Raw genomic sequence first — 14,123 nt, forward strand, 5'->3', positions numbered from 1 at the left:
TGGTCAATGTCGTGAGACAAAGTGTATGTGAACTGCTGTATGGAAAGTGAATTTGCTCTGTAAATCTTCACCAAATCACAATAATAATAATAATAAGCCTTTAGATCTACCTTAAGGGGTCAGAGAAACAATGACTCATCACATCACCTTGAAGAGGGGATGGCTCATCTGCCATACTGGTCCTGGGCCATCCTTGGAGGTGTTCTTGGTATCTCATCAATCAGTACTAGTTGCCATTGAGTCCACTTTGACTCATGGCGACCCATGTGGGTCAGAGTACAGCAGTGCTCCGCAGGGTTTTCAATGGCTGATTTATCTGAAGTGGACTGTCAGGTTTTTTTTTTAAGGAGTCTCTGGGTGGACTTGAGCCTCCAACTTTTTTGTTAGCAGCTGAGCTCATTAGCTATTTGCACTACCCAGGGACTCCAGTACCTCACCAGGACACCCCATTATCCTAGTACTCATCGTACTGGTCCCCAGAAGCCTCACAGATGGGGTCAAGTTGCTCACAGAGACATGTCATAGGGGAGCACTTTGGATGAAAAATCGTGAGACTAAGTCCTTGTCCTGGCTCAGCCAATGGTATGTGCCCTGAAAGAGTTCAGGTCTCTGGCTCTCAGTGACCTCGTCTATAAGGTAGGGTAAGCCTTGATTTGCAGCTCATGGGGATGTTAAGCAAATGAAATCAAATCTGCCTGTTGTAAAAATCAGAACTGAACAATTCAACCTGACTTACACGAAGTGGGAGCTTTATTAGCTCATGTTACTGAGAAGCCCAGGAGTAAGTCTTATTTCAGATATGGCTGGCTTCAGGGGCTTAGTATAACATTAGCTTCTATGACTAAACTTTCCTTCTGCTGTGCTGATTTCATTCTCAGTCTCTAAATGGTGCCCCTATAGCTCTAGAGTCTCAAGTTCAAATCCAGCTTTCAAGTACCTGGCTGAGAGAGACTATGGTTGGGTCATGTGGCCAGGAAGGTGTCTCAAGCCTGAGACCTGTGCCAACCAACTTCTACAGCTCAGGAGTTTGGCCAAGCTTGAATATATGCTTGATATCATTATATGCTTAACTTTCAGAGCTGGGAGGAAGTAAAGATGCAGGGTGGAGGCTGGACAAGGGAGAGCCCCAGCTTAGCCCACTGCCTGAGATTGGGAGAGGAGTGCTACTTCCAAAGATATCTGGGTTATTATTAACAGAAAAAAGGGGTCCCTGTGTGGCACAAATGGTTAAGCACTCCCCTCCTAACCAAAATGATAAATGGAGAAAAGAATGAAGTTGTCAAAGATGTCATACTATTTAGTTCCACAATCAACACCAATGGAAGCAGCAGTCAAGAAATCAGACGATGTATTGCACTGGGCACATCTGCTTCAAAAGACCTCTTTGAAGTGCTGAAAAGCAAAGCTGTCCCTTTGAAGAGGGACCTGGAAAACTAAGGTCCACCTAACCCAAGCCACAGTGTTTTCAATTGCCTTATATGCATGTGAGAGCTGGACAATGAATAAGGAAAACTGAAGAAGAGTTGATGCTTTTGAGTTGTGGTGTTGGTGAAGAATACTGAAAGTGTCATGGATTGCCAGAAGAATAAACAAATCTGTCCCGGAAGAAGTACAGCCTGAATACTCCCCGGAAGCAAGAATGGCCAGACTTTATCTTACCTACTTTGGTCATGTTGTCCAAAGGGATGACTCCCTAGAGAAAGATATGATGCTTGATAAAGTGGAGGGTCAGCGAAAAAAGGGAAGGTCCTCGATGAGATGGATTGACACAGTGACTACAACAATGGGCTCAGGTATAGCAAGCATTGTGCAGGTGGCACAGGACCGGGCAGTGTTTCGTTCTGTTGTACATACAACAGCACATAAGAACAACTAAACTGAATGGCAGTTTGAACCCACTCAGATAAAGGTGCCTCAAAAGAAAGGCCTGGAGATTTGTTTCTGAAAGGTCACAGCCATGAAGTCTGAGAGCAGTTCTACCCTGTAACGTTTGAGGTCTCTAAGAGTCAGAATCTATGGCAAGCAGTTTGGTTTTTATTAACAGAAAGGTGGGAAACGGATGCTGGGTTGTTAAAATGACAAACGTGCACCGTGCCTGGGTATTTTATATCAAGTGCTATAACGCATGTATCAGGCACCCTCTCTACCTTCTGTCCTCACCCTTACAATCTCCTCCAAGTGCCTGAAGAGCAGCTGCCCCAGCCCCGTCATCTGTCTCCCTCCTTTGAACACTGGCAGCCTGCAGTACTGGCTCACTCATCCACAACAGGCTGCAACAGGACTCATCAGTTACCTTTTTGTGTATATGTCCTGTCTCTTCATCTATGCAGCGGGATCTTGGAGAGCAGGGGTCACATCTTACTCCTCTTTGTGTCCCCTGTAACACTTTGCCTGGTGTTTGGGGCATGACAGATAGTCCATACATCTGCTGACAGATCAAACAACTGATTTTTATGCTTCTGGAACCACAGAGGTAGATAGTATTTGATTCAAGTACAAGACTACAAAGAAAGAGCAAAGCTGTACTCTCCACATTTCTGAAAGATCTTAGATCTTTTTTGGACTATATAACACTGCTGAGTCAAGATAAATATGCTCTTCACTCTCCCATCCCAGCTCCTGGTATCATCCTTATTTATAGAGAATTGAGTACAGGTGCAAAGACCCTTAGTCTAGGCTGCCCAGTGCCCTAGGTAGGTCATATGCATCACAGCCCCCCTGGAAGGGGGTGAAGTAAAGAGGGTGAGGACAGTGATCACAGGATGATGGGGCAGGTGTCTGTCCTCAGTGGCCCCACCCTGTGCAATAAGGCAGACCCCAAGGTCTGTGGGTGGGACTAGCTGCTGGCTGTCTGACCTGCCCTGATTCTGACTATGCTCCCTATCCAGTCTCTTAGCCATGACATCCCAGCAAGGAGAACAGAGGGAGAGGAGTGGATGGAGAATCAACGTTAGAGAAGAGCTTTGGATTTGGAAACAGCATTCTTTCCAGGCTAGCCTTGCTCCTGTGCCTCAGGTTTCAGAATGCCCCTGGGCCAGCCTGGGCCAGGCAGTTTGTCCCTAGTCTCTGTAACTGGTTGCTGTCCAGTTCATTCTGACTTGCATTGGCCCATGGGTGTCAGAACAGAACTGTACTCCTTAGGGTTTTCTATGCATGAAGTTTTCACTGTAGGACACCAGGCCTTCTTCCAAGGTGCTTCTGTGTAGACTGGGACCTCCAACTTCTCAATCAGCAGCCCAGCTATTAAGCCTTTGCAGCACTCAAAACAACCAAACCCACTGCTATCGAGTTAATTCCGACTCATACCCACCCTACAGGACAGAATAGAACTGTCCCATAGGGTTTCCAAGGCTATCAGTCTTTAGGAAGCCGACTGCTTCATCTTCCTCCTGCAAAGTGGCTGATGGGTTTGAAGCATTTTAGTTAGCAGATGGAATGCTTTAACCACTGCATCACCAGAGCTCCTTTTGCAGTAATCGGGGACTCCATAATCACCATAAGACTTCATAGAGGCTACATGACTCTGCCAAAACAGTACAGCAGAGTTGTGGTTCCCTCTCCTGTAAAATAGTGCCTAAGGCACTTGACTGCTAACCAGAAGGCTGATGGTTCAAACCCACCAGCCACTCTTCGGAAGGAAGGTTGGGCAATCCTACTTCCGTAGTGATACTGCCTCGGAAACCCAAGGAGGGGTCGCTATGAGTCGGGGCCGACTCGAGGGCACATAACAACAACAACAACTCCTGTAAAATGGGAGGACACATAGGATTAAACAAGTGCGCCAGAGAAAACATACCATTCGTGGTGACAAACTCAAACTCACTGCTTTGGAGTCGGATCCGATTCATAGAGACCCTTCCCTGGGTTTCCAAGAAGGTATCACTGCGGAAATCGATTGTCCAATCTTCCTTGCTAGGAGTGGCTGGTGGGTTTGAATCGCCAGCCTTCTACTCAGCAGTCAAATGCCTTAGGCACTATGCCACAACTAACAACTAATAAATCAATGGGGGGGGAGCCGGTAAGTCAATCAATGGTTGGTTAAAAGAGGTCTAGAGGGTGGTGGGTGGCGCGGCTGAAAGAGGAACCAGGCCCAGTGCGGAGAAGAGGTCAGAGAAGAGACCACAACAGGGCCACAGGAACCCAGCACAGCAAGAGCTCCAGTCCAAACTCGCCACCTGCTCCCCATCCCACGCCGAGTCCATGCCCCGCTTCTAGCTCCACCCCGGCCTCTAGGCCCCGCCCCCAACACACCTCCTCCCCTAGCCCCGCCCGGTGCCCGCCCCGCCTCCTAGTCCCGCCCCCAAGGCCCGGAAGCAAAAGCCGCTTGGTCTAGTCTCAGCGGGGTCACGACCAGACCTCCAGAAGCAGGGATTCCGGGAGTGCGGGACCGTCAGCGGGGCAAGGTAGCCCCCCGATCCCGCACTATGCGCCGGAACCTGCGCACCGCGCTCATTTTCGGCGGCTTCGTCTCCTTGCTCGGTGCTGCCTTCTACCCTATCTACTTCCGGCCCCTAATGCAGCCGGAGGAGTACCGTGAGTGACCTCTGACCCCGCGCGGTGGCCTGTCCGGTAACCCCCACACCCCCCACCTTTCTCAGCTCCTCGTGGTGTGGTGGAAAGCACTCGACTCGCGAGTCAGGCAGATCCCGCGTTAGAGTTCCGCGCTGTGCAGCTTTGTGACGGTGGAAAAGCGCTTAATGTCCTGGACCCTCAACATGGTCATCTATAAAACGGACAATATTATAACTAACTGCCTCGAGGCTATAGGGAGGCTCAGAAGTGGTATCATCTGTGTAAACATTCAGCACCTAGTAGGTGAACAGTAAAACACTACTACTTCAAATCCATAGTTAAGGTTTCCTGAGAGGCGCAAATGGTGAAGTGCTTGGTTACTAACCGATAGGTTGGTGGTTAGGACCCACCTAGAGACTTCTTGGGAGACATCTGCTTCTGAAAGGTCACGACCTTGAAAACCCTACGGTGCAGTGCTAATCTGCACAGGGGGTTTCCATGAGGTGTGATTGACTCAGTGGCATCAACAACTGTAATACTCATAGTTAGCATGCAAACCAGAACGCCAAACGCTTAGTCCTCCAGTGGATTTCCACTCATGGCCCCGACAGGACAGAGTAGAACTGCCCTATGGAGTTTCCAAGCCTGTAAATCTTTGGGGAAGTTGACTGCTATATCTTTCTCCTACTGAGAAAGCCAACTGGTGGGTTCAACTGTCCACCTTTTGATTAACCACTGAATTGCTTTAACCACTGCACCTCTAGGGACTCTCTTTAAGTTAGCATTCACTGACAGCCTATTATATGCCAAGGTAGGCATGCATTGGATTGTTTAATTTCCCCAACGTCACTTTGAAATAGATAGGATCCGTTTTACAGATGAAGAAATTGAGACTCAGGGAGGTTGTGTGATGTGCCCAAGGTCACACAGCTAGGAAGTGGCAAGGCAGCAACCCAGGCCTTTGGCACCAGATCCTGGACTCTTCCACACCCTCAAGCTGGAAATGGTGATGTGGGGGGAGGCAGATAGAACCCTGCTTATCTTGTGCTTAAAAGTGCTTTTATTGCACTTCATTTACATCGGAAATGTTTCAAACCTGAACTGTTAACCTGGGTTTTGGGTTTTTCTTCTCCTGTTGCCTCGGATCTTTTTTCAGAATCTGCTGGTTTCCTTCATTTTAAACTGGTTGCTCACAATGACGGTAGTGGATACCCAGGGAGTAATTTTCCTCCTTAATCATTCAAGTCCTATCATTCGAAAAGCCAAACTCTCCTTCCTGGAGACCTATACCTCAGCAAGGATTAGCGCTTTGATACATCTGAAACCATCTGTCAGAGAGAAAATATTAGGCATTAGAGGCTCATTTTGTTCTCCAGGAAACCTGAATCATCTCGAAGATGGACGAGGGCCAACCCTGCCCCTTGAGAATATTAGCAGAGGCTGAGAGCTGGGCGATTTGAAGGCGAAAGCGCCGTGTAAATGTTCTGCCCATTACAAATGCTGCATTTGGTTTCTGAAGGCAGAGCGTTTTAAGTACACCTCACATTTTTTGTAGCTTTTTCATCAGTTAAGACAGATGGGGTCTCTGTGGTCTCCCTTCCAGCCTATCAGCATGCACCATGCATGGGGGTCAGCATGGGGCCGGCTGAAGCCTGGAATAATCCATCTCCAGCATCCTACCTTCCTGGATCCCTGCCCCAAGCTATTTTTTTTTTAAATGTATGACCTCTAGAGTTGAATTAAAGGAGCCAAAGCTGTAAATCTTTACAGAAGCAGACAGGCGGTACAGTGCTTAAGCGCTCAGTTGTTAACTGAAAGGTCAGGGGTCAAACACTAGCTGCTCCACAGGAGAAAAGACCTAGAAATCTGCTCCTGTAAAAATTCCGGCCTTGGGAACCCTGTGGATTAGTTCTCCTTGTGCCTATAGGATGGCTCTGAGTTGGAATCCACTGGATTAGTGGGTAGAGTTGAATTTGGGACCAAGGGGTTCTGCTGTGCATCCCATTAGAGAAGTTTCGGTAATGAAAACTAGGTTAGGGGTCCGCCACGGGGGTAATTGTGCCCCCTGGAGATACTCGGCTCTGTCCAGATACATTTTTGTGTCACAGCTGGGGGAGGGACATGAATGTGCTATAGGCATCTATTGCGTAGACTCGGGGATGCTGCTGAACTTGCTACAGTGCACAGGGCAGCCACCGACAGCTAAGAACGGCCTGGCCCAGAATGGCAGTTGTGCTAAGCTTGAGAAATCCTGCCCAGATCATGTGATCCAGGTGTGGGTTTGTGCTGTGGACCCCATCAGCCTTAAAGGGATACTCGGGAATCCCTGGCTGTCTCATTCAGTCACTTCAGAGATACAAATAGGTCAGTTAGGGGGACATTTGGTGAGTGTGGCTACATGTCTGCATTTTGAACTGGACCGCAGCCTATGCCTGCTGACTTTTCTGGTTCCGTTTTAATGACTTCAGCCAGACCTTACCTGGGAATCCTAACTGATTCTTCAGACAATCATGGATAATTCTAAACAGCTAATATCTATTAAAGGAGTCCTCATGGCGCAGTGGCTAAAGCTCAGCTGCTAACCAGAAGGTCAGTGGTTCAAACCCATGAGCCACTCCACTGGAGAAAGTTGTGGCAGTCTGCCTCCATAAAGATTTACAGAGCCTTGGAAACTCTGTTGGCCAGTTCTGCTCTGTCTGTAGGGTTACTATGAGTTGGGATCAACACAACAGTAGTGGGTTTGGTTTTTGATACCTATAGAAAGTTGACTGCATGACTGGTACTCTTCTGCACTTCATATATGTCAAAAACAAACCAAACCAGAACTGGAAGTTCCATATTTGGAACTGTCTTAGACTCTGCCCTTTGGATCTCTCTTGGCTGATGTGAGCCTGTATTCATTTGCTATAATAAATGAGGACAAAACAAAACAAAACAAAACTGCTGTCTAAACGGCTCCAACTCTTGGCGACCCATGTGTGTCAGAGTAACACTGTGTTCCAGAGGGCTTTCAATGGCTGATTTTTTGAAAGTAGATCACTGAGCCTTTCTTCCCAAGTGCCTCTGGATGGACTTGAACCACCAACCTTTTGGTTAGCAGCCAGCACATTAACCATTTGCACCACTCAGGGACTCCTTGTATGTGGTAGCCAATTTAATTCCCATAAAAACCCTTTGAAGTGGCTGTAATATGATCATCCTCCCCATTTGATGAGTCACAGATGTGGAATTAGAACCAGTGCTCTTCACGGCCACATCGTAGCACCGTACCAGAAAACCCACCGCCATCAAGTTGACTCCAGCTCATAGCAACCCCATAGGACAGAGTAGAATGTCCCATAGGGTTTCCAAGGCTATAATCTTTACAGAAGCAGACTGCCTCATCTTTCTCCTGATGTCACATTCTTTCTGTAGTCTAGATTCTCGGATTATTTGCTCAGCATACTGATTGAATAAGTGTAATGAAAGGGTACAGCCCTGACTCAAACCTGATTTTAAACCACACAGTATCCCTTTGTTCTGTTCAAACAGCTGCCTTTTGGTCTACGTACAGGTTCTGCATGAGCACAATTAAGTGTTCTGGAATTCTCATTCCAGTGTTGTCCATAATTTGTTATGATCCACACAGCCAAATGCCCTTGCATGATCGGTGCAATGATATCCTTTGTTTCATGTCCTCTTTTGAATCCAGCTTGGATTTCTGGCAGTCGGTGTACTGCTGAATTATCTTCAGTAACATTTTACTTGTGTGGGATATTAATGATCCTGTTTGATAATTCTGCTTTCTGTGGGATCATCTTCTTTTGCAGTGGGCACAAACATGGATCTCTTCCAGTGGTTGGCTGTGTAGCAACTCTCTTGGCATAGACGAGTGAGCGCTTCCTGTATTGCATCCGCTTGTTGAAACATCCCAAAGTACATCAAACATCTCCATTGACTATTTAAAGACACATGGCAAATATTAAATATACACACACACACACATATGTGTGTGTGTGTGTGCTTGGGTATAAAAAGAATGACTAAGTAATATTTGAAGTATGTCCGGGGATCTACAGAGAGTTTTGTTCTACTTTTAGTCTTGGCTGGGAAAGATGGGAGAGTCTCTGGACCAAAGATGGCTGAGGAGAGAGGAAAAACCCCAGAATGGGAGGTGGCATGGCATCTTGAGCTGAGGTTGGGGAGGGAGCCTTGGACTAAAGGCTGGGCACTTCTTCCATTAGCTCCAAAGGAAGGGCAGGTGTGATGCAGCTAAATGTAGACTCGATGCTGGGAAGTCGTGGGCACTTCCCGGAAATGGCTGCTTTTCTGTTTGTGATGTCAGAGGCCAGATCTGGGACTAAGAGGCACAGCCTCCGTGCTAGACTCTCCTTCCTGGAAGCATTCTCTCCCCTTGGCTTCTGTGACCAGCCCCTTCTGTGTTTCTGCCTTTTCAGCCACTCCTTAGCCTCACTTGTTGAGTCTTCCCCTCTGATTGTCCTTTATACATTTTTATACCCCAGGATTCTGGGCATACCAAGGAGAGGCCCACAGTTCTCAGAAAGGTAGGGCAGAGGTCCAGGCCTTGAGAACAGAGTTGCTAGTGAAAGCAAGATTGGAGCCAGCTCTGGTAAGGGAGGAGCCCAGTCCACATAGAATCCGAGTGTCAGGTCGGTACGGACCCTTCAGCTGGGCCAGCTTGATTGATGCTGGCTGCCTGGGGGCGTGGACAGTGGGGACATGGAGGCTCCAGGGGCTCTGCTGGAACAGGCCTGTAGGCCTCAGGAAAGAAGAGTAAGACTGCTTAGGTAGGACAAGGCCAAGGAGATCTTCCCTGGGATTGCCTTGTTGAATTTCATGGTGACGCTCACTGTGCTTCTCAGCTCTTTCATTAACCAGTAAGACTTCACTAAGTGTTACGTGGAATACAGGCCCCCTTCTGTGCACAGTACCTCAGTACTGAAATGCACACTGGGGAGGTGACAGTTGGCATTGGGGGTCAGTGATCCCAAACCGGAACCTGTATGTGTACAGTTATGCTGGGCGTCTGGAGGGACCCCAGCTGTTGCTTTTTATCTTTTGTTCTGTTGGCACAGTGTGGTTTATCGAGAGAGCCTGTGTTGAGGGAGCAGTACAGATATTGTAACTAGAATGCTAAGCTGTCCTTGTAGCCCAGAACTACACAGTGATCCTGAGCATGGCCTTGTAAAAATCGCATATGCCATCTTAGGATGTGAGGCCAAGCTGTAAAATGAGGGAGAGTAAGACCGTTTCTGTGATTCTGTTCATTTTTCATTTTCATTGGATGTGTGAAAGCATGAAATCCCAGGGGTTTTTCCACAAGGGACTTGAGCTCTGTCAGTCCCCTCATTTAGGTTCCCTGTCCCAAGTCAGCCAGCACATCGATTGCTGGGTGCCCACTGGACTCCACCTGCCCTGCCCTGGTCTGATGCTTAAAGTCCTGTCTTAGATTGCCTTTAAGACAGCAGAGGAGTTTTAACAGTCAGCAATGTAAAAGGTTACGATGAAGGAGCTGTGAGGAGATCCAGTTGTCTTCTTTCAGCCCCTGTCCTCTTCTGCCACCCCCTGCTGCCCCGAAGTGAATGCATGTTTGACAGTCGTAGAACAGGGTTTCAGGAAATTGCCTTATGGAGAAGTAATTCTTACTTGGGGAATTCTTACCTTGCGAAGGCGTTTTCCCTATTCCATGCCTGGGGCTTAGAAAATGTTTTTCATTCCTTTCACTATAAGATCAACTTGAGTGAAGTTGTGAGTTACTTTTATTTTAACTGCGTTGGCAGGGGGAGATGAGGGACATTGTCTTCTCCTTGGGTAGGCCTCTTGATGTCATGTTCTGCACTGGTTCTTAGGTTTTTATCTGCTAGGCCTCCACTGGGCACCTTCCACTAGCGAGTTACAAGACTGCTTCCAGAGCTTAGGTACACTGTGTCACCAGAACTGTTGTAAATGCTGAATAAAATAACAAGTCACGTAGTTAGTGTATCTCACAATATAGAGCTTGGATATAAAGATACGTTTTCATTTTCAAGGACTTAGAAATGATTGGGTGTATTCCTTTACTACTAGACAAAAATCAGCCTGTCCGCATACATTACCAGTTTTAATAATACACCTTGGCTCTTTGACTAGAGATAAAAATCCTCAAGTAATACTACAAATCAAACCATTGCCTTAGCACCAGGGGGCAGAGTCGGGCTTGCGGAGACATGAGAGTAGGGAATTTTGTAACCTTCCATACAGAACTTGGAGCCCAGTGTTCCATATTTGCGTTTTAATCATTTCACTCCTGATGGAAACGTGCTCACTGCTAAGTCGATAATTAGCTGGTCCTGATTTGTTCACATGGTTAAGTCCCTGGCTTCTGCGGGTGCCCTTTCCCTGAGCTTTGGGCACGTTCGCTGTTTCTCCAATGATAGCACAAGAGAAGCCTGCTGTCAGCCTCATCAGAATGGGCTTGCACAGTCCCCAGGGACCAGGGTCTGCTTTCTTTTCAGCATATTCCACATTCACAAATAAAATGCCTCTGTGTCGTACTGTGAATTTATAGAAGACTGTGTCAGCCTTCGAGTATTTATATAACCTTAATGAATTAAAGAGCTCAGAGGTGTAGATAGGATGCTGATACCCAGTTATCATTGGTAGGAACTGTTTCAGCAAAGCAGTTTATATTGCCTGGCCAGGCAAACTACAGAGGTGGTGGCATTAGGACAAGGATTATAAAGAGATTATGGCCTGTTTAAAACAAATCCTCAATCTCTCTCCAACCTCATTAGCAACTAACAAGGAAATGTGAAGACAGGGCTCTCTTTCTCTTCAGTTGGTTCTCCACTGAGAAGTGGTTAGGTGTTCTGGCCTTGCCACCGAAGGGCAGCCAACCTCCTTTGATGGTTGGCAGTTGGCTAGCTTCTGTGGTTTTGCAATACCTGCCTGTCAGAACCTGTTCCATGCACCTGCATGTCTGATTTTCTTAAGTCTAAAGATTTAGCATGCTTTCTCTCAATTGTGTTCAAACTATCCTCTCACCCTTCTTCCGGTATTATCAGTAAGTGGATTCTTGGCCTTTCAGGTCTGTTGCTGACAAGACTGATGGCGCGTGGTCCTTTACCCTTTGGCGTTTTCTAAGAGCATGTTGGAGACATACCCATACCTTGTGACTGCCACGTAAACAGAATGTAGGGCTCCATTCTCTAGGAACTGAACATCTTAGGAAACGAAAATACTTTCATGATGCCTTATTTCAGAAAGTCTGACATGTACCAGTCTCCCCTGTTACCCATTCTAGTTGGCAGAAACCTTTGGCTTATCTTGGTCCAGGGGCCTCAGCTGCCTTTCATGCGCCACTTTCTAGAGAGGCCCAGTGAAGCTGGCAGGCTCTGGTCTCTCTAATCAGCCTCATTATGCGATGTCTTCTCTCTCTCCCTCTTAGAATTGGATATCAGGATTCACATAATCCCCATTGCCTAGTGTTTTATTTGCCAGGGCAAAACTTAGCATTGATAAAACTATCAGGTAGGTCATTTTGGATTGACTTTCTGTCACATTGCAAGGGAAGCAAGTTCGATGCATATTTGATTTGGCAAAACCCTGTCTCTTGTACCTTTATGCTTGTGCGCCTCTGTGAGATTCCGGAGGCCAGAATAAAGAAAATCTCCTGATAGTAAGTCAGAGCTAAATGTGGATTTGAAGAAGCACTGTCAGCCAGATTAAAACACAGGTCTGATTACAACATCTAATTACTATTATTTACTAGTAAACATCCTTTGCCTCCAAGTGTTTCTCCTGAAAAGCTGTCATTTGTTTGTCAAGATACTTAAAATAATAAGTCTTTGTTTTCACAGACCTTGAGCTTATTCTAAACCACTTAGAAGGAAGTGTCAGAGTGCTTGAAGCCCACAGACATAAAATGCCCAATTTCTCTTGGCCCTGGCGTGTTGGGCATCTCCGAAGAGACAGGCTTAGCCACTGTAGCTAAAATGCGCTCACTAATTGGCACAGCACCTGCAATCAATTAGGGAAGCTTCAATTACCCAAACCAAAGCCACCCACCCAAAGATTAATTTTCTGCTCTATTTCCTATCAAAAACCTAGCATATTTAGCTCTGAGTCTAGCTCTTCTGTGGAGTGCATTTTAGACAGATAAACTACATCTTCTTCTTGTTAATTGTGCTTGTTCATTCAGTTCAGCAGCTTTCCCTTCGTAGTATCACACCCACCAGTTTTTTCAGAATTGCTCTTTTTTTGGTGATTTTGTTGCCTTTCCGAAATGCTGAGGTCACAGAGGAAAGATGGGAGTTGGGGATGCTTGCTTTCGAAGTACAGCGTCCTTGATTTTATTGAAAATCCCCAGCTAGCCCTTAGGACCAGGATCTCGCTTCCACAGCCTACAAACGTCTACAGTTCTGGCATCCCTGAATTTAATTTTGTTTTCTAATTGCTCCATGTCACTGTCCCATAGAAGTATGAAGACATTTTCCCCTCTTTCTAAGAGGACTTTGTTGTGTTTCCCAGAGAAAGCACAAGTCAAGAATCGGGCTGGGATTGTTCAGGAAGATGTGCAGCCGCCAGGTAAGCGTGAAAAAAATCACAACGTGGCCTCATTCATACTGTTGGGTGGGGAGTGTGTTTGTGTGTTGGCTGGCTTTGCTGCGGTGAATGGGAGGATGTTTTTTAGCTTACAAAACAGATTCACATTTTACTATTTATTTCACAGCAGTTACCACTTCATAGGTGCCACCCCAAGACTTCATTTCAATATTTCACTCCAGAATAGCGTTTGGGAGTTTGCCACGTTCCTCTTTTGCATTTGATAAGTGGGCATGAAAATGTAACAAGTATGCAATTAAATATGAAGCGTGAATGGCTGTTTAGCAGAGTCACTTACAGAACACCTACTTAAATGCTACCCTCATGGGAAATACTGTTCTCTTGTGAGCTGTTTCAGTTGATGGGGGCAGGGTGGGGGGCTCTGCTTTATACAAAAGCTCAGACATTCCCTTTATGGCTGAGTGGTTAGTTACTTTAAGATGATCCAAGTTGGCTGCGAATGTACGATTTCCAGTTTATTAACCAAAACTCTTGTAATCTGTGACAACATTCTTCTTCCTTTTAACTAGGCCAGATACATCTCTTCCTGTTGTGGGGCAATTTCTAAGCCGTTTAAAGTCCCCTGTGGCTGCAGTGCCTTCCAACCATTTTGGTCCAGGCCCAGACACATGCTCGCACTCTCTCACACGACACGCATATTGTCCGACTCAGTTCCGATGGCACTTTATTTGCTGGGACAGGGTAGGGAGTTTCACACGACTCCTGTTTCTATTCTTGTCTCTTTCCATAGGGTTGAAAGTGTGGTCTGATCCATTTGGCAGGAAGTGAGAAAGCCATCACCAGTTCTGATTATGAAAGTAGCCGTCTTCATGCCGTTGATTCTGGAGCGGGTATAACTCACCTCCCTGTGGTCTGGTGGCTGGAGAAGAGACCCTATAATGCTGTCAATGCAAGTACTTAGGACACAACACTGCACAAAGGTTCACCCCCTTAATCCCCTTCTTAAGAATCAAAAGAACGCTTCAGCGGATCTCACCATTAGCAAGGTTTTCACGATTCAGTCGACT

At 46.6% G+C, this 14,123-nt stretch overlaps 1 protein-coding gene across 1 annotated transcript; it reads left to right on the plus strand.

The window, feature by feature from the left end:
- The first annotated feature begins 579 nt into the window (after nt 1-579).
- SMIM20 (small integral membrane protein 20) lies at nt 580-13,884 on the plus strand. Its single transcript, XM_042782880.1, is given in 5 exon segments — nt 580-636; nt 4,046-4,408; nt 4,410-4,533; nt 13,021-13,077; nt 13,847-13,884. Coding segments are annotated over 5 exon segments (639 nt in total).
- Nucleotides 13,885-14,123: the final 239 nt, after the last annotated feature.

Source organism: Orycteropus afer, unplaced genomic scaffold, assembly GCF_000298275.1.
Source record: "Orycteropus afer afer isolate SDZICR_OR568_19922 unplaced genomic scaffold, OryAfe1.0 scaffold00497, whole genome shotgun sequence".
Taxonomy (NCBI): domain Eukaryota; kingdom Metazoa; phylum Chordata; class Mammalia; order Tubulidentata; family Orycteropodidae; genus Orycteropus; species Orycteropus afer.